Source organism: Anas acuta, chromosome 11, assembly GCF_963932015.1.
Source record: "Anas acuta chromosome 11, bAnaAcu1.1, whole genome shotgun sequence".
NCBI lineage: Eukaryota > Metazoa > Chordata > Aves > Anseriformes > Anatidae > Anas > Anas acuta.
The window spans coordinates 15,314,442-15,340,931 of record NC_088989.1 but is presented as its reverse complement, the minus strand read 5'-3'; the positions used below and the strand labels follow the sequence as shown (position 1 = coordinate 15,340,931).

The 26,490-nt window shown below is 46.6% G+C and overlaps 1 protein-coding gene across 1 annotated transcript; it reads right to left on the bottom strand.

Annotated features, from left to right (window-relative positions):
- Positions 1-1,117: 1,117 nt before the first annotated feature.
- On the bottom strand, positions 1,118-26,482 carry RHOA (ras homolog family member A). Its single transcript, XM_068695008.1, has 5 exons — positions 26,324-26,482; positions 9,311-9,468; positions 6,445-6,565; positions 3,358-3,488; positions 1,118-2,369 (listed from the first exon to the last, which is right to left on the bottom strand). The coding sequence occupies exons 2-5, from the start codon at positions 9,464-9,466 to the stop codon at positions 2,196-2,198; spliced, it is 582 nt and encodes a 193-aa protein (XP_068551109.1). The 5' UTR covers positions 9,467-9,468; positions 26,324-26,482; the 3' UTR covers positions 1,118-2,195.
- Between the last annotated feature and the right edge of the window lie 8 nt (positions 26,483-26,490).

Genomic DNA, 26,490 nt, shown 5'->3' with positions numbered 1-26,490 from the left:
CAAGACAGAAGCGAGACAAGGGGACAGTTCTGGAGGCGGGAGCTTAGATTAAGATCAGGATAACAAGTTAATCACTTCTGGGTGGAAGCGCATCAGCAGATGCATAACTCATGAGCTGAAGGGCACGCAGATCTTACTCAAAACCCCTGTGGCTAAAGAGCTGCTTGGTAACTGTGACCATTGTGTGCTGCAACCCAACGACTCTATGAGATTGGAAAAAAAAAAACACATTTTTGTTGTTTTTAAAGTCAAGAAAAACAAAAAACCAATTACAATTAACAACAACAATAATAAAAAAAAAAAAAGAAACACCCCCAAAAAAGGAACTGCACAGGAATGAGTAAGCTTAACAGCAGCGAATGAAAGCCCCGCAGGCGGCCCAGCAGCTGGGGACTTCCTGCTCTGTTCAGCTGCTCCAGGAAGGGGCACCCGGGAGGAAGAGGGGAAGGGTGGGGCGGGTGCCACCGCTGGGGTGTCTGTGCCTGCAGAGGGACAGAGGCTGCAGACACAGGGCACTCCCAAGGCCTCAGGTTAGGTCCACTTTTTTTACTGCAGGAAAACAAATCAGGAACATTGCCCAAAATAGTGTTATCAGGGCTTCCCCCCCACCTTCCCCCAGCAGTCCCCGTAGAGGTACTGCTCACAGAAGCGGCAGGTTACACAGCACACGCCTGCCACAGCACAGCACTTGGGCTCTGACAATGAGATCAGCACTCAGCATACCATCGCCTGCTTCTACAGCAACACTTGCCTTCGTGTCCCTTGTTCCTACATGCCCCTCTCTCCCCCCCCCGCTAGTCTATTCCTGTACTCAAGACCAAATTCAGCTCAACTGCTGTAGGCCCTCACCTGGTTTGAACAGCTCAAGAAGCTTCCAGGGAGCATTTGGCTAGAGGCTCCTGGGGAAGCTTTGCCACGCACCAAAGGGGCCAGGCAGGGTGAGGGATTGCACCTCTGGTCTCTGCTGTGCTTGGAACCACTGAAGGCAGCACACAGGCATCACTTACCAAGAAAAAAAATATCAAAGCACTTGCAGCTCCTCAGTGAATCCTATCACAGCCGCATCAAAAATGGTATTTCTGGTTCAAAAACACAGTGAGGAATACAGACACCAGGATACAGGGAGCTTAGAAAACTGCCTTTATTCTATTAGTTGTTGGAAAAATGAAAATACAGAAAGAGTTTAGTTGGCTGCAGAACAGCAAGAAGTTCACAGGTTAGGAGTCTGATCACTACATGGTAACCAAACTTACACAAAAAGTTTCATTTTTTTAGTTTTGAAACTGGGTCCAGCAATGAACTTAAGGCAACTGAACAGTTCAGAAGCTTTGAGTGTGAGCAGGCTGTCTTTTCTCTATGGCATGTCACGGAAAAAACTCCTCCTGGGTATGCAGACCACTCAAATGGGTCAGACTCTTACAAATGAACAGGGGAAGAGGATCAGCTGCTTTCCATCTTACTTTATTTTTTCAAATACAGTTTCTTAAAAAACCCAGAACACCTTAATGCAGAGGTTACAAGTAACAGTATTAGGAAATCCAATTATACAAAAAATACTACATCTAAGCTGGGGTAAATAGATTTATTTTTGGTAACATACATTTAAACTGGCACTAATTACACAGTAACTAAAAGGTAACTAACATGAAACCACAGAACCCTCACTTGTCCTTAGCTGAATGGGACTTGGTCATTTCAGAGTGATCACATTTTTAAACTAATGTTTTAAATCACTGAGCCATGAAAATCAGATCTTCCTAAATGTGATAGCACTGAAGCTACACTTGATTCCACATACAGCCATGTAATTGTTGTACTCAATTAGAATAGGACGTTAGTTATAAAGTAGTTACAGACCAATCCTCTGTGTTGACAGCTTTTTCTCTTTCTAGAGAGAAGACAGAAGATAGAGAATTGTCTTCAGTTAGCGCCTGACATATCCTGTGAGTGCAGAAAAGGTTGGTTAGAGGAATGTTGAGGTTAACCTTGGGTGCACAGATGAATTTGATGCAGATTGTTATAAAAATCATGGTTGGCTTCTAAATACTGGTAGCAAGATGACTCGATTTTTAAATCTCTTAAGTAAATTATAGATAATGAAAAAGGCCAGTAATCATACACTAAGATTAATAAACAGCACTTCAAAATTACTCAAGTGCAGGGTGCTGCTTTGGCCATCTTCCTCTGGCCACACTTTATAAGAGAAGGCACCCAGACTTTTTCTTGCCACGTCGGGCTTGCAAAGCAGCTCTAGTGGCCATTTCAAAAACCTCCCTCACACCGTCTTTGGTCTTTGCCGAACACTCCATATACCCAAATGCACCAATGCGGTTTGCCATATCTCTTCCTTCTTCAGGTTTGACAGGCTCCTGCAACAACACAGAAGCAATTGGTGAAAAGTCCAAAGCCACACCAAACGTCCCCGATCTCTTCTTTCCCACCCAGCTTCCCAACAAACACAAAGATATTTCTAGATTAAATACAGACAATTAGTTGGTCAATTAATAGCTAGTCACCCCTCTGAGACTGATACTTTAAAAATAATAAAGGCAGATTTAAAATACTATTTGCTTGTACTCTCAAGATGCTGCATATAATTCTCAGCCTGGATTACAGACTGCGTGCATACTAGCACATCACACCAGTGCTTGAGGACGTGATGGATTTTCTAATGCCTCCGAGTTTAAAAGAGCACAAGTCTGCTTATTTAAAACTAAACATTTATGCATCTTTTTGCCATAATTGTAACAAAAGCCTATGACCAAACCCTAAAATTGATGCCCCAGTCTGTCTAAACAGAAATATGATGCAACAGGAGCAAAAATTCCAGGGCTGAGCAGAGTACCTGCAGGCCTACACCCAACCTGGAAGCTTCAGACACTATCTGAAAATAAAACCAAGTGATACGCTCAGGAGTGAGCTACAGCACCTGTGAGTAATTCCTTTAAAACAGGCACCAATTAAACTGTTTCCTTATACAACCTGATCATACAAAATAAAGATTAACTGAAGTATGCATGCATTTGATGTACTGACTCTCTGCATCAAGTCATTTCTGCCTCACAAATCCAGCTTTCCAGCATGGAGCAGCTGCCTGTTAGTAACCCAACAGCTCCTAAGAAGGCAGTTTTCATTGCTTGGAATGAAAAAATACTAAATATATATATATTTTTAAATCACCAATATGAAAAACAAGCACTCAGTTCAAGGTAATGAATACTTTCTGGTCCCTGTCATGAGTAAGTGTTCCTAAGGCAGCCCATAGGAAGCTGGCAGCAAGCTGTAGATGCCCATTTACCGTTCTGGGTACAAATGACACACTTCATTTACGGTTAAGACACTCAGAAAGGAACCTGCCTGCTTCATTTTGGCCAGCTCTCGTCTTGTGTGCTCGTCATTCCTCAGGTCCTTCTTGTTTCCTACCAAGATGATAGGCACGTTGGGGCAGAAATGCTTCACCTCTGGGGTCCACTTTTCTGGGATGTTTTCTGAAAAAAAAAAAAAAAAAAAATGAATACAAGAGTGACTGTAACTAAAACCCAGTTCTGGGGCTAGTTTTCCTTTAAAGCTTCTATCTGCTGATTGATTTTAATATACTAAAACACAGCGATACAGTTTTCTATTCTTAATGTAGGGTGCAAATAGACTTGTTCTAGTACCACCAGAAAGCCAAGCCTGTCTATGGTCATTTTAAGGCTGAAGGATACCTAACATTTTGGTTTCTCTGTCTCTCAGTAACTACTTGACAAGGGTTAGCATAAGGTATTTCAAAGAACATAATGTAGAATTCTGAAGTAAGGAGTTATGGAATATTGTGCTTCAAGAGAAACATTTTATTTTATCTCCAGAAGCTAAAGATGGACACAACCCCAAAGCATAATTTTTTACAGCAATTCTTCCTTTCAAAAAGTGAGATCAAACCATCACTCCAAACTCTCCCATTCACTGTACCAGAAACATCACACTACAGACTAATTACAGATGCACAGACACCAAGACTGTGTGCAGGTCATTTGTAGATTTACTATTTCCCCTTATCTGCAGCAAATGAATTTGTGTTTGCATACAAGCAACTTTTGTCTCCTACAACTTTCCTTCATGTCTTTTATTTTAACAGACCTGCAAATGGAAGACTGGAGGGTGACTTGCAAAGGAAAACTTTGACAAATTCTATAATAGCAGGAAGCGTTGAGCAGTCCAAAGCATCAGGCTTTGCTTTCAGAAGCTCTCAGACACCTGAGATTCAGCAGTGGATATATTATACCTGCAGGTTACACAACCCCTTTTTAACTTCACAAAATTCCACTCAGCTTTTTAAGAGACTAAACTATTGTGGCATCATTTTCTTGCCCCAAAGAACAACTTAGACAAGCATTTTGAAGCTAGTTTTTGCACTTCAGCCAAAAACAGCAAGCAGTTGTGCGCCTGGAGTGCTCACCTCTAGGTGTTCCACAACTGAAGCGCTGCCTGGCAGTTCACTGCTCCCAGAGCACAAGCACTCTGCTACTGGTGAGCAGGGAGGACAGGAAAGGAAGAGTAGCTGAGATCAGACTTGGCTCAATGAAAGCACTCGGTGGAGCTCAGCAAGCCAGCCTGTTTTCAGGGCAGGCAGGCAGCTCTCCAGCTGCCAGGGTAGCACATGCAGTGGGAGCGAGCACGGACCAAACCTGGGCCTGAACAGCCACACCAAGCACAGCTACAGCTCCACCGTCATCCCAGCCTCGAATTGTTTTAGAGAGAAACCAAGACCATGAAAGATGTCTTTAAACACAGAATCAGGTGGAAGCGATGAAGAGAGCATTCGGGACTTTCCAGATGTCAAGCTGGCATTGATTTTCCTAAAAAGGCAGTCTTTCACACCTACCTGGTCAGTGGCTGCTACCTTTCAGAGGCAAGGCAAGAAATCAGACCGAACAGCCATCAGGCATTATCCCAGTCAGACTAATGCCACTGGGACATCTTAAGAAGTATTTTGTTTGCTTAGTTTGCTTATGTACTCAAGCCTTCTATAAACGGTGTCAGGAACAGTATTTTTCAGCCATAATACACTGAGGATGTTCAGGACTAATCCTTCCATTAACTGCACTGTTTCACGCCTCCTTTCTGTCTCATTCTTGCTTCTTCCCAAGACAACTCTGGGAGGAAGGGTTTATCCATAAGATAGACCAGGAGTGTAGGAAAGATGCACCTGTAAGAACAGCTTGCAGTGATCAGGATTGCCCTGCGAGTAGAAAACTCTGAAGGATTCAATGATTTAATACATTTGGGAGATAATCTGTATGCCATTTATGAGCATTGTTTGAAATAATTTCCCACCTTTCATTAACACACAAAGCAGACAGGTTTCTCAGTTTTACTGGTTTGAAACTGCCTCCTCACCCAATGGATGGGCATAATTTTGACTAGTGACAAGTGAAAGTCAGTCACTTTCAGGTTTGAAAGCACATCTGGTCAGTCTTTCTCTGAAGATCAACGTTACCATTATGTGCATCCTAGCAAGATACCTCACAGACACCAACGAACAAATCCCACTGGTGAGTGAATTTTTACAGAAATTCACTTATTTAAGGAAGTGCTACCACAAAGCACATGGTTAGAAGACTACACTGGATGGAGTCATTACCATTTTAATGGGACAGAAATCAAAGTTCCAGAGTTTTGGGGTTTTTTTTTTGAACCTTAGAAATAAGAGCATCTCTACTTCCTTCTCCTTACCCTCTTCAAAAATATCTTTTTAAGCTCAAACACAGATTCCCATGTGTCAGCTTTATAAACCCATCAGTGAGCATTTCAGTCTTGGACTCCACACAGAAGTGCCCACCTAATAAACAAACAGAGGTCCGAAATGTGTTTCTGGAGCTCAGAAATCTTATATCAAGCAGCTCTTTTCTCCATCACAGGCAGATGCTAGCCACGGGAAAGCAGACTAGAGTGTAAATCTTCAGCCTCTGCAATCATTTCCACCAGTGAGGCAGCCACTCCCTTAAGTGCCAACCCCTCTCCAGGATGGTTCTAGCCCACGTTTCTTCCCCACCAAGCCAAGAAAGAGAATCTAGTATATTTGGAACCTGATAATTTGCAGCATTTGAAACCAATCTCTCTTTTTAATATAAATGAAAAAAAAAAAGACGGGGAAGGAATGAAAACACAAGCTTCCTCATTTACGTACAACGTTACTCTATCTTCCTGGATATAGTGTGATCTCCAGTGTTTAAGAACCTGTAATTTTCAAGGAGAAATACGAAAAAAAGAATCAAAAGGCCACTCGGTGTTGTTGAAGAATACAGGTTCCTTTAAGACCTTAATTTCTGAAAACCAGTATGAATTTCGAAGTTAGTGATGTTCTCAATCAATACAGCATGTGAAAATATATTTTACAGAATGATTTCCCAGGGCAACACAGCGACAGAGCAGCAGTTCTCATTCAATTGTTGATACACTTACCTAAACTATCAGGACTATCAATTGAAAAACACATAAGTATAACATCGGTATCTGGATAAGAAAGTGGTCTAAGTCGATCGTAGTCTTCTTGTCCTGCTGTATCCCACAAAGCCAACTCAACCTGCAGAAGACAGACAAAGGCAGTTAGCCAGTTTGTCAGGGAAGGTTTGATTCATAACCTAGTAATCCAAGCAAAGTGGATAAAGTATTACAGTCAACACCAGTCAAAAGGAGGGGAACATAAGACAAAATGCTTTGACAAGTGAACTATGAAACACTTTCCATTCTGTAGCTCCAAAAATCAACTTATTGTAGCCTTTTTTCCTTTATTTTTTTTAAATACTCATGCCTACTGTAGGTTCTCTGAACAAACGTAAAAGCTACCAACAGAACACCAAGCCAGACGAATTAAAGGGAATCAGCTGCAAAGGGCTGAGAATCTGCTTGAGAAGCATTCCAGAAATAGTAGTTTTCATTGAAAGAGGACTAAGCATACGCTATTTAGGATTATTCATGTTTTCAATTGGTTTACAGCTGGAACCTGTAGTGATTAAGAAATGTCAAGGTAATACTTATTTGTGCACAAATTCATTAAAACTCCATCACAGCAGAAATTTAAACATGTAATTTGCTTCAAAATAAAAGTGATTTCTATGTAAAGTTTCTCGTTACTAAGAACTGAAGTTGGCTAACGTTCTCAATAATTATACTTGTGGCAGAACTAGAGGAGAACACCCCAACGGGATTGTTTAAGGTTTAGAAGATAGAGCCAACATTTAAACAAGGACATTTACTCTTCCTTGAGATTCTCTGATCTGTCTGTAACAGAGTGGGTCCATTCTTGTTTAAGCTCTTATGTTAGAAAAACTCCAAAAAAAAGTCCACAGCAGCTCAGACAAAGGCAGACGCACAGAACTGGAACTCAAATTGGAATGGGAATGAATGGGCAATGTAAATGTCTGGTTGTATTTTGAAGATACAAAGCCTTATTTGCATACTTATACGGAAATTTCTGACTGAAATATCAAAGAATTACTCCTTAGAGTAATCTCCGCATTCACATCTGCCAATATGAATTTTGTCTCTGTACAAAGTATGAACATTTGCTACGTCTGCTGCAGGTTCCCTCACACAACATTTGTATCAGCCCCTTTGCACCATCTAAAGAAACACATCCTGCAGCACCACTACGAGTCTTCATGTGGCTTGTGAATGTTTCTGGTGGTGCTTTTCTAAGACGACAGCAGGCAAGCTACTCTCCAACAGGGCAGTCCTAAGCAGTATTCTCTTACAAACTTTTGTAATCAAGTTTTCAAAGTGATAAAATATGTCATCTAGTTATGAAAAATTCAGCTGACATTTCCACAACAGAAAATGCACTGCTGAAGCAGCTCATGCAATTTTTATCTAGGTACTGGCTGCATGGAGCCGACAGGGCATGGCTCTCTGTTCAAACCATTTAGAGATGCAGAGATTCAGGCAGAAGGGAATGAGGCAATTTAACTAGGTGATAAGAGATAGAAACGGACATCATACATATTTTAAACAATAATCCTCAGAGTCCAAGAAACTGTAGAAATTGTAATTCTGCAGGAAAACATGTTCTTATGTTAGCTTAAAAGGATTTTTTTTTCTAACCTGTTCATATCATGAGAGAGAAAAGCTCTTTTCAGACTTGGATAGCATAAACTGTAATGACACAATTAATCAGACAGTGACAGTAGGAAATCAATTTTAAAATAAAGCACAAAAATGGCTCAAAAAGTTTTTGCTCAAATCAGAATTGAAAATGAGCATATGAATCTGTCAGTGCATCTGAACTAGAACTGAATGAAAGATTTTCTGACTGTGCCTGAACTTACAGCAAAAAAAAACATGTCAGAGTGAGACAAGGAAGCTCGGCACCACCAGCACCACGACCTGCCACATGCTTGACATGAGGACCCATGGCACAGAGGTGAGTTGCACGGTAACAAAATAAGATTAATGCCATGCCTGCCTAGAGTGGTTTTGAAAATAGTTGGGCTTTCAAGGTACAAAGTTTCTGCTTCACATGCTTCCAGAGTACCCTTGAAAGCGACAGTTTTACACATCACACACTCCCCTTGTGTGAGGCAAATGCAAAGGCAAGCTATTTGGCTTTCAGACGGCTGATTCTTGGAGCAGGGATTTGGCACGTTTGTTTGCTTGGCAAACAGAAGGACTCAGAGGTCACATAGATTAAAAAACAATTTTCAAAATATTTAAAATGAGATGTGATAACATTTCATTTACAAAAGAACAAGCTGAAAATGAAGCTCAGTGAGCTGGATGCTCGGTACGCCTGGCTGCTAAGAACTGCATTCCTTCAGACAAGTAGAACAGATGATGAAGATGTACAACTACAAAAAGGAAATCCCTTTGAAGCGTGCCAGTCAGCTGTTCCAAAGAGGCTTCCGCGTGTTGCCAGGAGCAGGAATGAAGAAAACTTACTCTAAGGACTTGTTTTTGTCATCACGATACCAGGTCCCAATCAAAACAGGGACTCTGCTACCAATTCCAAAGGCCCAGTGTCCTCAGCATGTAGGCACATCTTTGGAACATCCACTCCCATATACTGCAATGTTTTCCTTGCTAGAACTGTCTGGTTTTTAGAGTCTCAAATTGTAAAAGGTTAGAAATATGCCATTAAACAGACGTTGGATATGTGCAGGTTCTAGACAGGTCAGTATTTTTTTCCACAGGAACATGCTAAGTATTTAAAAATAAATTTACATCTTGAATACTAAGCATGCGTACTGACCACTTATTAAAGAATTGTGGCGATCTCCGTGCTGTTCTGAATAAATGAAAGTTCATGTTGATTATTACAAGAGAGCACACGTACCTGTTTTCCATCCACTTCGATATCTGCTACATAATTTTCAAAGACGGTGGGAACATACACTTCAGGGAACTGGTCTTTGCTAAATACAATCAGCAGACAGGTCTTTCCACAGGCACCATCACCCACTATAACCAGCTTTTTTCGAATGGCTGCCATGGCTGAAAAACAAGACAACAACTTATTAATTCTTCCATTGCAGCTTTTAACTGAGATGCTAATAACTAACAATCATTACATTTCTAATCAATAAGAGCTTTTAAATTGCATTTATCTGCCCAGTAGAGAGGAACACATCTGGAATAACACGAGTTCAAATTCCCGTCCTTTTAAGAAAAATATTCTCCAGGATGTGTCAACACACCGGTAAGCCACTCAGCTTAAAAGCAGTAGAAGGGAGGGAGATCAGTATGTTTCAGCATTTCTCTGCCTATTCTGTCATTTTAAGATGGGAACCTCCACTGAAAGTGAGCGAGCGAGCAATACTGCCCACGAACACATTCTGAAAAGTGTCTTCTGGATGATCCAGTGTGAGACGCTTCAGCTCAAGGGCAGTAACATTTTCTCATCAGGCTGAGCTGTCCTAACCGTAAAGTGCCAGCAGCTTTCTGTGAGTCACTTGGACTGGGGAGCTCTCTGCTGCCACGTCAGAGCACTCGCGGGAGGACCTCAAGGTAACCAGCTTGTTCCTCAAATTACAACCACTGCGCTGCAAAAAGCCTTTTGGAAGTGCACAGCTCAGTCCTCAACCCGCTGTGCTGGGCACCGCCGTTACTGGGTCGCTGGATCCTGCCACCAGCAAGGGCTGCAGTGGCTAACGGGGGACACGGGGGAGACGTGGGGGGACGTGCCAGCAGCTCCTCACAGCTCTTGGCAGCAGGACCAGACCGCACTGGGGTTGGTGACACCGAAGGCAGTGCGACCAGTGAGCTGACAAAGTTTGTAAATGATACAACACCGCTCCAGGCATTTCACCATAAAGACGCTTCTAACAATGCACACAAAGAATTGTCCCAACTTTGGGTACAAAACAAGTTGCTCTGAGCTGCCTATGACATTGCATAGGTAAGATCTTGGGTCAAGTATCAAGTTCTGGGAAACATCACTCTGGTAGCACTCACAAGAACTACATGAAATTTAGTTGGGGCTGCCCCATCCCTGGCAGTGCCCCAGGCCAGGCTGGATGGGGCTTTGGGTAGCCCGCGCTGGCAGGAGGGGTCCCTGCCCATGGCAGGGGACTGGAATTAGATGGTCCTTAAAGGTCCCTTCCAACCCAAACTATTCTATTGCTCGGTGAAATGGCAGGAACTGCCAGGAAAGCAACAGAGCAACATTGGTCTTTGGTCTTGAAAACTAGAAAAGGTTCAAACAAAAGCTAGAGTCAGGGTGAGACCAAAAATGATGGCATTGGATTCGGTGACCATCATCTACAAAGCCACAGATGGCCCAAGCAGCACGGAGAGGATTCACTGTTCAGCCCCACTTCCCATAAATGCAGGGGGACACAAAGACGGTAAAAAAAGGGTTCAAGCCCCCTGGAAGGCAGCAGTTGAGTCACCAGAGGAACTCCAGCAAGATGCTGTGGACTTAAGAAATTTACGCAGATCTGAAGGAGACCAGGCAGGTATGTGGGAGAAATGTCCCGTACAGGTTACCGAACACAGAGACCACACCTGGCTTAGACAATCCCCACAGTAGAAAGTATTTTGATGCTGAGAGAGTACTTCATAGCACTATACACCTACTTGCTCTTTTTTTTTTTTTTTCTGTCTGCAAACCCTCCAACAGTTTCACGTCGTTTTTGTGCTGTGGTGCCCAGAACTGCACACAGTGCTCGAGGTGAGGCCGGCTAGCACAGAGCAGAGAAGGACAATCACCTCCCTCGACTGTGCTTGGTGCACCCCAGGGTACGGTTGGCCCTCCTGGCTGCCAGGGCACACTGCTGGCTCATATTCAACTTGCTGCCAACCACAGCCCCCAGATCCCTCTCTGCGGGGCTGCTCTCCAGCGTCTCCTCGCCCATTCTGTACATATAGCCAGGGTTGCCCCGTCCCAGGTGCAGGACCCGGCACTTGCCTTTCTTAAACTTCATGTGGTTGGTGATCGCCCAGATCTCCAATCCATCCAGATCTCTCAGCAAGGCCTTTCCACCCTCAAACCGTTTATAAGAACATTGCTGGCCCTAAAATGGAGCCTTGGGGGACCCTGCTAGTGACCATCCGCCCGCCAGATGTGGCCCCATTTACCACAACCCTTTGAGCCCTGCCCAGCAGCCAATTGCTCACCCATCGCGTGGTGTTTTTGTTTAGCTGTGTGCTGGACATCTTGTCCAGTAGGATCCTATGGGAAACCGTGTCAAAGGCTTTGCTGAAGCTTCATGACAATGGAGCAAAAAGCAAAGCCATCGTAAAATCGACCACCACCGCAGGGGGAGCACCCTTGTGAGTTAACTTCTGCCACGGCAATCCCAGTACGAAGCTCTGAGGGCACTCAGTGCTGCTGGCAAGGGAGAAGGGCTTGAGGAAGCACAGGAAAGAAGAGCACAGCCAAAATGTTTTCTCCTTTCCACCTCTGCTCTTGCCTTAAGAAATTAAGGCAGTGAGAAGGCAGAACCAACCACCTAAAAGCCACCTTTAGTACCACGTGGCTCAGAAGCAGTGGTTGTTACACAGATCTGTATTTCTCTGTGTGCAGGCTAGGACCATTTCTGCCATCAAGCAGCAAGGGCTCAAGGACTTCTAAAGCACAGCTTCATCAGCCACAACTGCTCAAGTAATCCTAATTTATCTCTAAAACGAGCTTAATTCACCTTGTGAATACAGATGTACACACATTTACCTTAGAGGCTTAGGGTTATCTTTCACATCTGTGGAAGGTTTAAAATGATCCACACTTCAAAAAAATATATATCTTTCAGTGGTTTAAAGTGGTTTTGAATACTTTCTAGCATTGGTAGCATTTGATTTTACAGAACTGGAAATCATCTGTTCTCTCTACCAAGTCACAGCTGACTACTTAGAAGTCCTATCTGCTGTCAGCTGTGCAATGTGCCCTTCAAAACTGGAAGGCTGAGTCCTACAAAACCTCTGAAACAATCTGCTCCACCACATTCACTACGAGGGAACTTCCCTAATGCCTATCCTCAGCCTGTGCTGTGTAATATAAGCCCATTACTGTTTATCCTACTTGACATGGGCATGGCCTTTGTGAGGGAAGGCTGAGGGAGCTGGGTCTCTAGCTTGGAGAAGAGGAGACTGAGGGGTGACCTTACGAACGTTTATAGATCTGTCAAGGTGTCAGGAGGATGGAGCCAGGCTCTGCTCGGTGACACCCAGTGATAGGACATGGGGATTACTTTGGCGGTCTTCCATCAGCATTGCTAGGCAGTAAGTCACCCTGCAGTCACAGCTCAATAGTCTAATGTCCTGCTTTTATTTATCCTTCCTGATTAATGGTTTATTCCATCTCCAAGTTGTAGTCCCAGCTGAATTGCAGACTTTCTCAGGTGCAAGTGTCATCATCACAACCCCCAGAAAAGCATCTGAGCCCCAGAAGAAACCATAACGAAGCCAAAGTTAGTGGGTGGCAGGACAGGATAACCTGCTCCTCTTCAGCGATTTCTGCTTCTCCCTTCTGTACTCGTGGCTGGGGTCCTGCCCCCTTCTCACTGGCATTACCTGCAGTAGCACCTAGGGCCTGACCTTCTTGGCTTGTGGACAGCCTTCTTTTTCTGTGGGGTATCATATCAGCTCTTAACTTCCTCTGAATAATTACATCACTCCAGATTTTTTTCTAAATGTTCCTTGTCATTTGAATCTCACTTTGTATTTTGGCCTTCTGTTTTTTTCTTCACATACATATGCCTAAGAGTCTACAAGAAAACTGCAATTCAGTAAAAATGAAACAAAACAAACAAAAAAAAACCAATACAAAACCAAAGCAAACAAAAGCCACTTTGAAATTTGCAGCTTCTCAGAAGTATCTTTTGACTGCCACCAGCATACCTCACACTCACTGAGCAGTCTCACTCACTTAATCCATTGGATATTTGGGTAATTACAACCCCCTCACCACCAGCTTCCTCAGAAGGAGCCCCAAGCACCTTATTGTATCTTGGTGGCCTACTGTGTCCTCATCTTTGCTACTTTAGCTTCATCTTGCAGAGCCTTACAGCAGAAGAATTTCCTCAGCGTAACGTCCTGGGAACAAAAGCGTTGTATAAAATTAAATCAAGGGACGTAAAGATCCCCATGGATATCCTTGCCTCCAAAGCCCTAGGAGTTGTCCCTGGTTTGCTCAGTCTGCTCCTGGCATTATCTCTAGCGTTCCTGCCCACGCACAGCCTGAGCTGAGTTTGTGTACAGACCTCAACACATTTTCAGAACCAACCCAGGAACGCTGGGTCGCTACACACGCCCCAGGATGTCACATCTGATCGCCTAACAGCCACCAGCAGCTGCCTCGGAAGGAAGTCACCAAACATCACAAGCACTTGTTTCTGCCCAGCATTACAGCTTTGCGGTACTTCAGTTTCTGCTCTACTGGGGGGGGTTGAACTGCTGCTGCCAGAGCTGCTCACTTCAGAACTACTTCACCTTTATTCAACACATGGATGCTCAAAGGTGGAAGGAACACTGTTGCTGAGCCTGCACCATCTCTTCTGATGACAGATTCATCACCTTGTCTGCATTACTGAAAGTCTCTGTGTGTCTGACAGTTGTTCTAGGGATGCTGCATGTCCAGAAAAAAACAGTTTTGCTCTCCAATGTTAGTAGATAGCTGGCCGTGACAACATTACACCACAATTCATGGAAAATTAAGGCAGCTATTTTCTACTTCATCACTCCTTTATTTGCATTAGCATATTCACAACGATAACTCCTTAATTTGGAAGAATAGCTTCTTTGAGTTTATTATTTTAAGTTAAAATAAATACATTACTATTCAGTGGGTAGCTAGAAGGGACTGACAACTCTGGCAAACACTCAGAACATCCTTAGAGTATAACTGAGAAAAAACCTGATTGCTTACAGTGCAGCTACACCTCAGTGGTACGTACCACAAGGACAACGCTAACAGCCTTCACTGCAGCTGGGTCTATCTGCTCCACTTTGACATCCTCTAGTTTTCGTAGTCAAGTATTCTGAAGCCTGAGAACACACCAGTTTGAACCAGCACTATGGTTTGACAGAAATCAACAGGTATTTTTCTAGCCTAACATGTTTTAAGATGTACTCAAGTTATGTACAAGTTAATTTGTGCTGCAGCACAGCCCATGACCAGCACAAACTTACATGCAGAGGTACAAAGCTGTGTCTGAAGTTCAGAAGAGGACACCACACACAGAGCAAGCCCAAGCCACCAGAATCTCACTATAACTGAGCACAAGTATTACATGTTCATCCTTTTACAGAATGCATAGAGCAGGGAGAGAGCAGTAAATCCAGAAAGCTGCAGGAGCAACATTGCTGGAGGTGCTCACAGGGCAATCAGTGAGAAATATTCAACCCCAAGTAGTGCAACACAACAGCTGAAATCATCATCTAGGGGCATCTGTGCCATCTGTTGTAGCAAGACACCAGAGGTGCCATTTTTCCACCTGGTAAATGAAGCAGTCCTCCCAGCCTTGCATTTATAGGGTTCTTAAAACCAGCTGGTCCGCTAGCCTCCAAGTGGAGACTCTCACAAGAGGACACGAGTGACTCATTTGAATGGAAGAGATGCAACGCTGACATTTCCTCCAACCCAGGCCAGTGCCTTCCCCAGGTATTACGAGAGCTTCAGACGGTTTGCTCAATGCCCCTAACATCACAGGAGGTTACAACACAAGGAGCTGCTGTTTGGTGAGAGCTGCCACACTAATGCCCTTGTTGCATGAGGCTATTTCTAAGCGCAGCCCCGCTCGGGGAGAGGCGCACGGCATAAAGCCCCGCTTGTTAGCAGGACCCAGGGAGCGCTCCAGAAGGGTGAGAAACGGGGAAAGGCAATTTTCCCCAGGTTTTAAACGTGCTCCCCCCAAAGCATTATTGCTTACTGCAGTGGAATTTGCCTTTTTCTCCAGCATGCAAGTTACTTCTCCAAGGGACAACGCTTCCAGAGCCGCCTCTCCTGCAGACCCCAAGGCCACCGAGGGTGTGTGAGGGCCGTGCACGCTGCTGCCGCTCTGCAGATGGACAAGCTGGTACCAAACACGCTAGGTTCGCCTCTCTAGCTCTGGCTCTCAACCTTGCAGAAAGTAACAGGGTGCAAGAAACAGCCCTTCACTACTGTGTAGGTGTCCCCACTGGACAATTCCAATGATTGATCAACTGCTGCCAACTCTATATTGCCCACATATGATACAGGTGTGCAGCTTTGTCAAGAAGCTGCTCTGTTACTGCTTACGTTACCAAGAGCCCAGCAGAAGCAGCTCAACAGCATCTCTCACTACATTTCTGACGACAGGAAGGCAAACACCCTTTAAATCCTTTTATACCTAATCTTGCTGCAGTCCTCAAAACCAAGGTGTTGGAAAGCGCGGGTCTTAAAATCTCGTAACCAGCTTTTTTTGCTGCACTTAAACAAGTTTTTTTTTTTTTTTTTTTTTTTTTTTTTTAAAGTGCTTTAAGCTGCACTTAATTAGTTCACTATGAAGAGATTAAGGGCCCCAACTCTTCCCACTGCCTTCACTCCCCCTTCATTCGGCCAGCACTGACCTGGGCCAGGAGGAGGAACAGGCCCAAGGCTGAGGGACTAGGGTCTGACCCTACACAGGCTTCCCCACCCCACGCAGCCAAGCCCTGCCCTCTGCCTCTCCCAGGGGAGGACTGCCTCTGGGCCAGAGGCGTGGATTTACCTTTACAATACGCTCACTTCTGCTCAAATACCAGGGGAGGGAGAAAGGAGTTTCTGCAAGGACTCCGGAGAGGAAGAGGATGTGGATGAGCAAGCTTTTCCCACAGTTTTATTCTGGCCATTTAGCAGTGTCTGGCACCGAAACCAAGGACGATCTGAGTCTCAGAGCAACCACGAACAGAAAGGAGGTCAGGCCAAAAGCAAAGAGGTCTGCAGTAAGGCAGCTGTACACAGACAGTTAAAGAATGAGAACACGGAGCATCTGGCTGGGGGAAACGGTATGAAAAGCATGGTCAGAGAACGAGGAGGAAGAAGGGAAAAAAGGCCAGGATGAGGATGGCAACCAGATTCACCCTCCTGTAGCAGAAGCCAGGATCCACAAATCCCTGTCCTTTAAACTGCCAGCAGAAGGCAAGCATCTCACCTCCCTCCTCCTTCCAAGTCCCAGTGCAAGACACCAGCAACTACGTTTTGTAGTGTTCTTCCCCGCTAGGTTTTTCATCAATGAAAGCACTTATAAACACATGTTAGAAACATGGTGGAGGTTACTACTGAAATGCTGCTCGTGATGACTTAAATCAGGTTCTCCGGGCAGACACGAGGCTGTGTACTCCCTGTGCCATGGTTTCACGTAACCCAGCCAGGACAGGCCATGCGTTTAACTGGCGACAGCCGCGAAGCAAAGGAAACAGTGACCTCAATTCACCTCTTCCAGAAGTTGCAAAATGGGTAGCAAATGGCCTTAGGACTGCATTAAGAGTACGGAAAAAAAAAAAAAAAAAAAAAAAAAACACAAAAAAAGATTTAATCACGGAGAGGACGTAGATCCAACCCCTGCTTCTGCTGCAGGCTTCCTAAGAGATCCCAAAGAACTACGTACACCAAAACGTGCTGCCAGCGACCACTTATTTCCTGCCTTTATATCCAAAGGCATTCAGAACAGAACTCATCTGTACTACACTGAAAGCAAAAATCAGAAAACTCCATGCTTAAACCCATGACACTCATTTGATACCACATACAACCTGAAAGGAAGGCTTGCTGGGGTACCAGCAGCTCTGCAGTTCCATGACACTGGAATACAATCACTAAATCCATGAATGCAGCTGCCGCTGTAAAGTGACAGGCAGCACAGCTTCTGTCATTGAAGTGTGCTTAATTCTGTGCTAATTTGCCCGTGGACATCGATATTCATAAAATAAACCACACTATTTCCTGTATTACTAACAAGGCTTTTGGGAAACAACCATATTCTTTAGAGCACCCAGAACAAAGTGCTTTGTTTGACAGCACTGCAAAATACACCTATTCCTAACTACTGTGCTACATGGGAACAGTTGGAAAAAAATTTATCAACTGGTGGTGTTCTTCTTAGGGTTTTTCTGAGAGTTACATTTCAGATTTAACACTCAAAAAAGTCCCAAGGCTGGCAAAGCACAAGGCAGGCTACTGACACTGCATGTTACACATAATCCATGGTGGAAATTATATGAATGAAGTAAAACTGAAAGAGTGAGACAGGCCAGCGTAGCACCCAACAGGGTGAAAATACCGGGCACGGGCCCTTGGACAGGCTGTGCAGAGCGCTCAGCTTTCTGCTAGCAGCTTATTCAGGCTGGGTATTAACCACGCTCAAGCCTGGTAAGTTTTACTAGTTTGGAAAAAGTGCTTTGCAAACACAGCTAGATACTTCCACAGCCAGCTTTACCCTGCGAGCCATACAGCCGTGCTACGAGCCCAGCTAGGAAACCTCAGCAGCTCCCAGCTAACTGCACAGCACCAGCTCACGCCTCCTCGCACCACGGCACCAGAACTGGGAGCAGGGTCAGCTCAGCTGCAGGAGGTCTTAAGTGTACTGGTTTCGTGCCAGCCCCAGGGAACCCTTAATGACCAGTGTGCTTTATGCAGAGTAATGAAGAGCTTTCCAGAAGTACAGAACTGGAATTTGATAGGCACGGGCGCACAACGCGCGTTCAGTTGAGCACAGGGCAAATTGTTTATGCTGCCTTTACGGCAGCCGTGACGGGACAGGAGGTGACTCGCCCAGCACCAAGCTGCCCGTACAAAGTTTTTGCAGAAATCCAGACCGGCAGCCACTACTAGATCAGGGTTGTGTACCACACGGCCATGGTACGCCTAACCTGAGGTATCACGTGAAGTCTCAAAGCTGGATTCATCAGATCAAATGGCAGTCTTTGCCCTTTCTTTCCTCTTTGGTATAAATCTTGTGTGACAACACGCAGCTCATATGACTCCTAGATGAGAAAATTGCTTTTGATTCTGGTAAGTTTTCTTGATTTCTGGTCACCATGGGAAAGAGCAAAACATTGTTTCGTTTTGCTCTCCTTCCCTAAGCAGCCTACCCACATGCTGGTGCTTTACAGGAGCAAAGCCTCAGCACCATCACACACACACACCCTTCACTGAGATGCCCCAGCCACGACCTATGTGCCCCTCTGTGCTCCAGCACTACATCCTGCAAGCAGTTCCAGCACCAGCCCACAGCAAAACCCACATTTCCCATACCTGGGGACTCGCGGGCCACCCTTTACTACAGGGCTTTGCACACAGAATTGAGCACAATAGCTTGGGCCTCATCTGCCCAGCGAGGACAATAGATTAGCAGTGGATGTCTACAGAAAAGCAGAGGGGGAGAAGGAACAAGAAGCTTCCTCACACAGGCTCCCCAGACTCCAGACGTTTTCAGCTCAGGAGCTTCCTGGGCCAGACGCAGTTCCCGTGGGCTCGGTAACCTCCAACTGATTTCTCTTCCATCAGCTCGTCCAGACTGCCTTTGAACCTGTGTAAACTTTCAGTGCTCACAACATCCTGTCGGAGGGAGTTCCCGCAGCTTAATTACACATTGTGTGTAAAGCCACTTCCTTCCAACTCAAAGCCGTCCCCTATCAATTTCTTTCACTGTCCCCTAGCTCCTAAGCAGGAGGAGAGCCAACAGCTTACCTAACCCACCCCTTCTGCAGCTCATGCAGCTGGCCCTCCAGAATGGAGCCTTGCAGCACAGGTAATTTTAACCCCCCCATGCCTTAGCCAGTGGCAACCAACCTTGCAAGGAGCACCGGCGAGAAATCCAGCCCACGAGCTCACTAGACACAGGTTCACTTCATTTGAAAGCTGCCCTCCTTCTCCCACATTTCACATGAAGCACATTGATTTTGTAGCAGTTTCGTTTCTTCCTGAAAGTGATGCGCAATTACTGTCAAGTGCTAACCAGAAGGCTAAGATGGACACTTAAGAACCAAGCCGAAGCAATTAACACTAATTGTTTCTTTTGCCCCCAGCCTAGGCTGAGTGACATTGCCTTAATTCTTTCCTGAACGCTTTGTTACTTATTCCATCATTGTACCTGGGATTGATGTCTTAGTCTGATGGGATTATAATCATTAAGGCTGTCCTACTTCTCATTATTATTACATACTAGCATTCTCCCAAGCTCCTTCCACTGCTGCAGCACTTAAAGAGTTTTCTGGAAAAAAAACATCTAAGTAAATCACACTGTTCTCAGGCCAAAGAGCTTCAGATTTGAGGTGTATACAAAACAGAGGCAGAGCTCACCAAACTCCAGCCAGTTTCAGTGTGCAGTGATGTTCAAACTTTTTTATTTACAGAGATTACAAAGACACCTGGCTACAGGGAATTTCCCTGTGTATTGATCGGTGAAGGCCAGGACAAAGAAAAACACCTCTCGCACCGCTGAACAGCAGCGGCACCCGTACAGCTCAATGTTCCTAAATGACCCGAAAAAGCAGGAAAAAGAGTAAGACAACATTTACTGACAACACCAAGATGCTCAGGTAATAAAGGCAAGGGCTTACAGTGATGAACTGCAGGACCTTAAAAGACTCTGACTGAGCAATAAAACGCTGGATGGAACTGGAACACTGCAAAACCCGTTCCTACTTCCTATAGGATTTGTGGGACTCTGAGCTGATGACTGTTATTCTGGGTACGTAGGTAATTCCTTTAAAATACAAGCCCAACACTCCGAAGAGTTAAAAATTAAAAATAAATAAAAAGCCACTATCCAGAAATAGGAAAGAGTGAACAAAGCAGCAATCACCAAGCCAACATGTGAACCCCGGAGGGCACCTCCTGCCCGTGTGCAGGTCTGACCTGCCCCACACCACGGCTGCCCAGAACCGGGAGCGCTTTGGAGCACGGCAGCACCGGCAGTTACAGCACTGAACAGCTTCCACGTGAACAAAGGAGCCAGAACTGCACAAGGGACAATCTGGAAGAGGCTCGCAATGAGGAAGAGAACGACTCGCAGGTGTTTCTCAGAGATAAGTGAGGGTGAGGACAGCCAGGGCCCAGGTCTTCAGTCTCCAGGAGGTGCAGGAGGGAGCACCGGGTGAGCCAGCTTCAAAGCGAAGGACAGCAGACACCCAGCAGGACTTTGCTATTTCTAACACACTTTTGAGATCTGTAACTTTTCAGATCCGTAATTTCTTAGTCACAGGTTTCTCCTCGAGCTCCAACTTCCCCCCAGCCAGGCATTTTCCGTGTCTTTGAGCCTGTTTTTTGTTTCTTACTTTCGGTTTCCACACTGTCCCAGCAGTATGGCTGTCCTGCATTGCTTTTTAAATGCAAACAAAACAAGATGCTTTCATTTCCTTTCCAAGCCAGGATATTTATTTCTCTTTCAGCACATGACTGGGGAAAAACATCACAAAAGGAATTTCCCTAAACATATTTTTTAGCCTGCTTAAGCCAAAAATGTTAAAAGCTAGAAGTGCAATACCTGCAAGCAGAGCTCTCCCCTGGCACTGCGCACCCTGTTTTCCAAGCACCAAACTCAGCGAGGTCCTTCTGGACCTGTTTGCTCTGCTCTTGACTGCCTGCAAAGCTCTCCTCCCTTTTTCTATAGGGTTATGGGATTGACACCACTTCAGAACCCAGGGAAGAAAGCTAACTCCATCGTTTTGCCTCTGCCACAACGAGTCGATGACACGACACCCTTCCTCCCACAGCCGAGGCAGGAGATAAAGCAGAGAGCAGCACTTTTCCTTCAGGATCTGTGCCTCCATCGCTGTCCTTCCAACTCTCGTTTAATATTCTTGTTACTTTGCCCCCACTGACTCGTTCTTCGTTATCTGCAGGCACGACGACTTACGAGAGCCCTTCTCTTATGCAATAGCAAGTCCCAAGATTACTTTGCACAAAATGAGATTAAGGCTTAATATTGAGGTAATTATAGCAGGTCTGTGGATTTCCAGTCATGTGTGCGATCTGCAAAACGCTTTGCATTTGTGCCAGCTTTTTTTTCTTGGTGTCCCCCCTGCCCGGATACCTCCCTCGTGTCCAGCACGGAGCAGGATGGCCTGAAAGCAGCCCAGCAGGCCCTGCTCGGGTCAGATCGCTGCCTTCAGGCACCTGCCGCTGCCCTGCACCATGGCAGAAGCACAAACATGCAAGGAAACCACCTCTTCGCACTCACAGGTGATGCTCTCACTGTCCTCTTCCTCTGCTCCTACCATGAGATGACTGCTGAGACTGCAGTGGTTCAGGCCAAACGCCCTCCTCCTCCTGCCAGCACCCACCTGCCTCTGAGATGACCGAGGGAGGAGAAGAACAAACAAATGCACTGACACCTCCCTGAGGTTATTTTCCCAGTTTCCAGCTTGGGTATTCTTAGTCAGCTTGTTAATCTTTGTGCTCGGCAGCCCATTTGATAGCGTTTTCTTCTGTGATTTCATCTGTTGGATTTTGAAGTCACATAAATCATCGCCACGCAGAGCTCTTTGTAGTGCTGAGTTCTGTGGTCTCTGTGCAGACTGCAAGAGGCACCGTGGGTTTTGATCTAGACCAGAACGCACTCAGGCACATCTTTGCCAAGCTGAGGAGTTCAAATCTCCTTAAGCATCCCCTGTATGGAATCCATGCATTATCCCTGATCATCCTCGTCAGCCTCTTCTTTGCTTTTCCTGTTGTACCGAATCCCCAAGTCCATTTTCCTCCGCAGTAATCAGGGTATCTGTGGGCGATGACCCGAGAGCCGTGGTGCTTTCCTGCTTTCTTCTTTACTCCTCTCCCCAGGGCTCCTCACATGCACTCATCTGATCACTGCTGAATATTCAACCTGCAGCATTTCCAAAGAATTATGATAACCTCTTCCTCCTAAATGGGAATAATTAACTCTCCCCCCATGAAATCATGATTTTTTTTTCCTGGCTTTGCATCTGTCTGGAATGAATTTCATTTGATGTTTTACTACCTTTACTTCAGCATCAGGGCTACACGCAGTTCTTCCGAGTCAGCTTTCGTCTTTCCTCCCCTTACTACCCAACACTCGTCTCACCTTCAGATCTCACCAGGCTGTTTGAGAGCACGCTGACCAAAACAGGCATAACTCCACAGACCCCTGTTCTCCTCTTGCCCCACGCTTCCCTTCTCTGTGCCTGCCAAGTCATTCCAAAACTTTGGGAGGCTTAAGCAGCACCATTTCCTTTGCAAAGGCAGCACTGATTTTATCCACTTTTAAGTTGTTAGCCCAACTCTTTACTTTTTTTTTTTTTTTTAATTTTAAAAATAGGCCTTGAACTCTATGATATCCTGCTGAACTATTTTTAAGAACTGATACCATGTAGGCCATCTCCTATTTCTCTGGCTTCAAGGTATGAAGTGAGAAGTCAGACAACGTAATTACCAACACAGACGTTTCATCCCCAAGTTCCTTCGGAACCCCTTGGGCAAGCACCATCTGCTCTTGGTCTTTTGTAACTACACTTAGCATTTTCCTGAAATACTCTTTGCTGACTGATCTTCCAGTGAGTCCTTCTCCCCATAAAGAGAATTTCTGGCAGAGGAACCTCTTTGGACTCCTCCACAGTAAACAGGAATGCACATAAATCACGTAACTTTCTTCTGATGGCTTCATCGTCAAATACTTCTTTCACTTCATCATCATCTACTGACCCTCCAGACTCCAGCAACCTTATTACGTGCTTGGAAAATAATTTATCATTTAATTTTGGTAGCAGTTTGATGTTACTGGAAGTTTCCTGTATTTCTCATTTGACTTGAACGTGACAGTTCATGTTCTTATTTACCTTCTGGGTCAACTTCAGAACTTGAACTTTCTGAGGGCCATATTCTTTTTTTGAACAGTTTCTTTCTCCCAAACTGCATTCTCATCTGTTGACATTCCACACTGTAATTTAAAATCTTCCCAGCAACATTTTCAATTTCAAGTGCAGAAGCCTAGTTCTGCTGTGGTTTACATGGAAGCCAGCCTTTCCAACAGCTTTTGGACTGAAGTTCAAAAAATGAACCGATTCCCTTTGTCAGTACCAAGCTGTTGAGATCCCACCCCACGCCAGCATTCTCATTGCACACAACTTCAGCAGTGCAGATGGAAGGTGAAGAACAAAGAGCCTTCACGTGTAAAATGTAAGAAAAATGAAACGCTAGCAAAGAATGCAAACAGAGATAACTGGTACTTGGGAGAGCTGCTGGTTCTTCCAAACCACTGACACACACAAAGGCAACCTTCCTGAAAAGCTGAGGAGGAGGAATCCCTCTGGCTGTACAGACCCACGCGAGGACCTGCTCCACACCGTGACAGTTCCATCAGCCAGTACACGGTCAGGTAAGAGACTTCTGGCCACAAAGCACTGCTAGTTTACTGAGCAAGGAGGCTGAATTTGCGGTTTCTGATTAAAAACAACAAAAAATAATCAATCAAAAACCAACTGTTGGAGTTTGAGGGAAGACAGGCCTCACATTTGTTGTCGGTGCACAGCCCAATTTTATTAGAGGCATCAGGTACACCGGTGACACCATCCACTCCTTCTTCATGAAGGCTGGTCAGAGGATGAGAGCAAACCCTGCTCCGACTGGTTTAATTAGGAGATCTGCTTAGGAAGGACTGGCTACTAGTAGTGTGCATGCAAGAGTGGACAGCAAACACCTTAATCAAAAGTTGCTTTATGGATATTTTAGTTATTTCACTCTCTCAAACACCCTTTTCAAGTGAAAACGTGGCTAGGAAAAGGAGAGAAGTGAGGATGGATGGATCAGAGCTCCTCCACCAACTCCACTCACGCTTTTGGCATCTTTCACCCACAGCTCAGAATGAGGTGAGAACAGAGATCAAGGTCAGAAGGCACCTGGACACCTGGCAGCGGTGTACATGGCTCACACAGCAAAGCAACAGTAACTTAGCGACTGGAAGCAGTTCTGGGATACTCGGGCTTCTTGAGACGATCACAGAGGAAATACACAGCTGACTGTGTTCGGCTACCTGGCGCTCTGCACCGTGCTCAGTGCTGCAGGAGGGCAGCCACGCCACCACCCGAGGATTTCCATTCCGCATTAAGGCGTGTGCATTTGCATAGCCACATCCCTGGAACCTAAGTCAAGCTGTCATTATGTGCGTTTACTTCGCACAGCAACGCTCTCTGGTACGAGTTTTTACCAATATTACCTCTGTAGCAGCACAGACTCACCGCACGGAACAACTTAGCATTAGAAGGGCACGCTGACTAGCCTTTCCTGACATGGGAACTTCCTCGAGCTCACCGGTTTAACTTTTCCTCCACATTAGTTAAACTTGAAGGCAAGTCCTGAGAGAACAGAGCGACATACAGCAGTTTAAGTGGACACGTAACAACACACAAACCAGTCCAGGCATTACTGTAAAACGTAAGGGGTTGAGTCTGAGGGGAGACTTGGGAAGAACCTCGACGATATCACAGCAGAAAGGACTGAAATACTGCGGATACTACGCAGAGACAAGACCAAGGAGGTACAAGGGCCTGGTGAGTGTGGTGGTCGAGGCAGGAGCTCAGAGAGCTGAGCAGACCATGCAAGTTGTGTAAAGAAGAGCCAATGGTGCTTGCGACAATGTAAATATATTGAAAAGTAAAAAAACATAAGAGGATCAAGGTAAGATGTAAGTAAAAAGCAGTGAAAACAAGAGCTACCACGAAAAAGTGAGGGAAGATGCTGCTAATTCCTAACCCCCCCACACACACAAATCAAACTGTTTCTACTCGGAATTTGCTTATCTGAAGAGCCATCTCCAGCCCTACATCCTGGTGGCAATTAAGCGCATTTTAGGATGTTTTTGCTGTCGATTCCTGGCTCGGGGCAGCGCCTGCCTGTGGCGCTCGGGCCCTGTGGCACCCAGCCAGGGCGCGCGCCTGGCGAGCCGCGAGGGCTCCGCGGCCGCCGGTTACGTCTGCGGGACTCGTTCCCTAAGAAAAAAATAATAGCGATAATAATAAAAAAACCACCTTTCTAACACCACACGACGCCAGCCACCTGGCCGAACCCGGTCAGGGCTTACAGCGGGCGTGCCTCACAGGCAGCTCGGGGCAGGGCTCCCACTCTTCAAAAACTCCCCCAGCGGAACCACAACAACACAAAAAGGCGAGCGGGGCCCGGCGCGGATCGTTACTGAGCACCCCCCGCTCGTTCCTCGGCCTCCTCCCGTCCCCTTTGGGGGCGGCCGGGGCCCGGCTCCGCGCTGAGGCGAGGCCCCCGCGGCCCGGCCGTTGCCGAGCGGCCGCCGCCCGCGCTCCCCTCCCCCCCCCCCTCCCTCCCCTCACCGCCCCCCCCCCCCCGGCTCCTCCCGCGCTCGGTGACGTCACCGCCGGCGGCTGCCGCTCCGCCGCCCCACGCCCCGCTCGCGGCGCGCCCCGGCCCCGCGGCTCCCCCGTTCCCCCCCCTGAACCCCCCAAAACCCGGCAACATCCCCGCGGAGGGAGCCCCCCGCTCTCCTCTACAAAGGGCGGCCGAGCCCCATGGGCTGCCCCCCGGGGGAAGCTGCTCCCGGCGCCGCTCCCTCCCTCCCCCCCCCCCCCTCCTCCAGCCCTGCCTTCCTCTCCTCTCCCCTCCCCCGCCGCCCGGAACGGCCCCGTTACCGACCCCGGGAACTTGGCGGAGCTCCCCCGGGAAACGCGGGCCGGGACGGGGCGGAGGAGGAGGAGAAGAAGGGGGGAGGAGAAAGAAGGGGGGGGGGTGTGGGCCGGTTCCCCCCCCCACCCGCCACCGGCCTCGCGGAGCTCCCGGCCGGGCCCCACCCGGGAGCCGCGGCCTCGCCACCGACTGGAAGAACCAACCGGGAGCGAACCCACCGGGAAAACCAACCGGGAGCGCCCCCCACCCCTCCTCCCATCCCTCCCCGCCCCCCCCGCGCGGCCCTGAGCCCCGTGCCGGTACCTGCGGCCTTCCCCTGGGTCCGGCTCCCGCCGCTTCCTGCTCCACAGGCCCTGAGCTCAGAGCGGCGGCCGAACGGAAACGGGCGGGGCGGGGGCGTGCGCGCTCCCCGGCCCGGCGCGACGCGGCGCGGCGCTGCGCTCCCTGCTCGGCCCCGCCCGGCCCGGCCC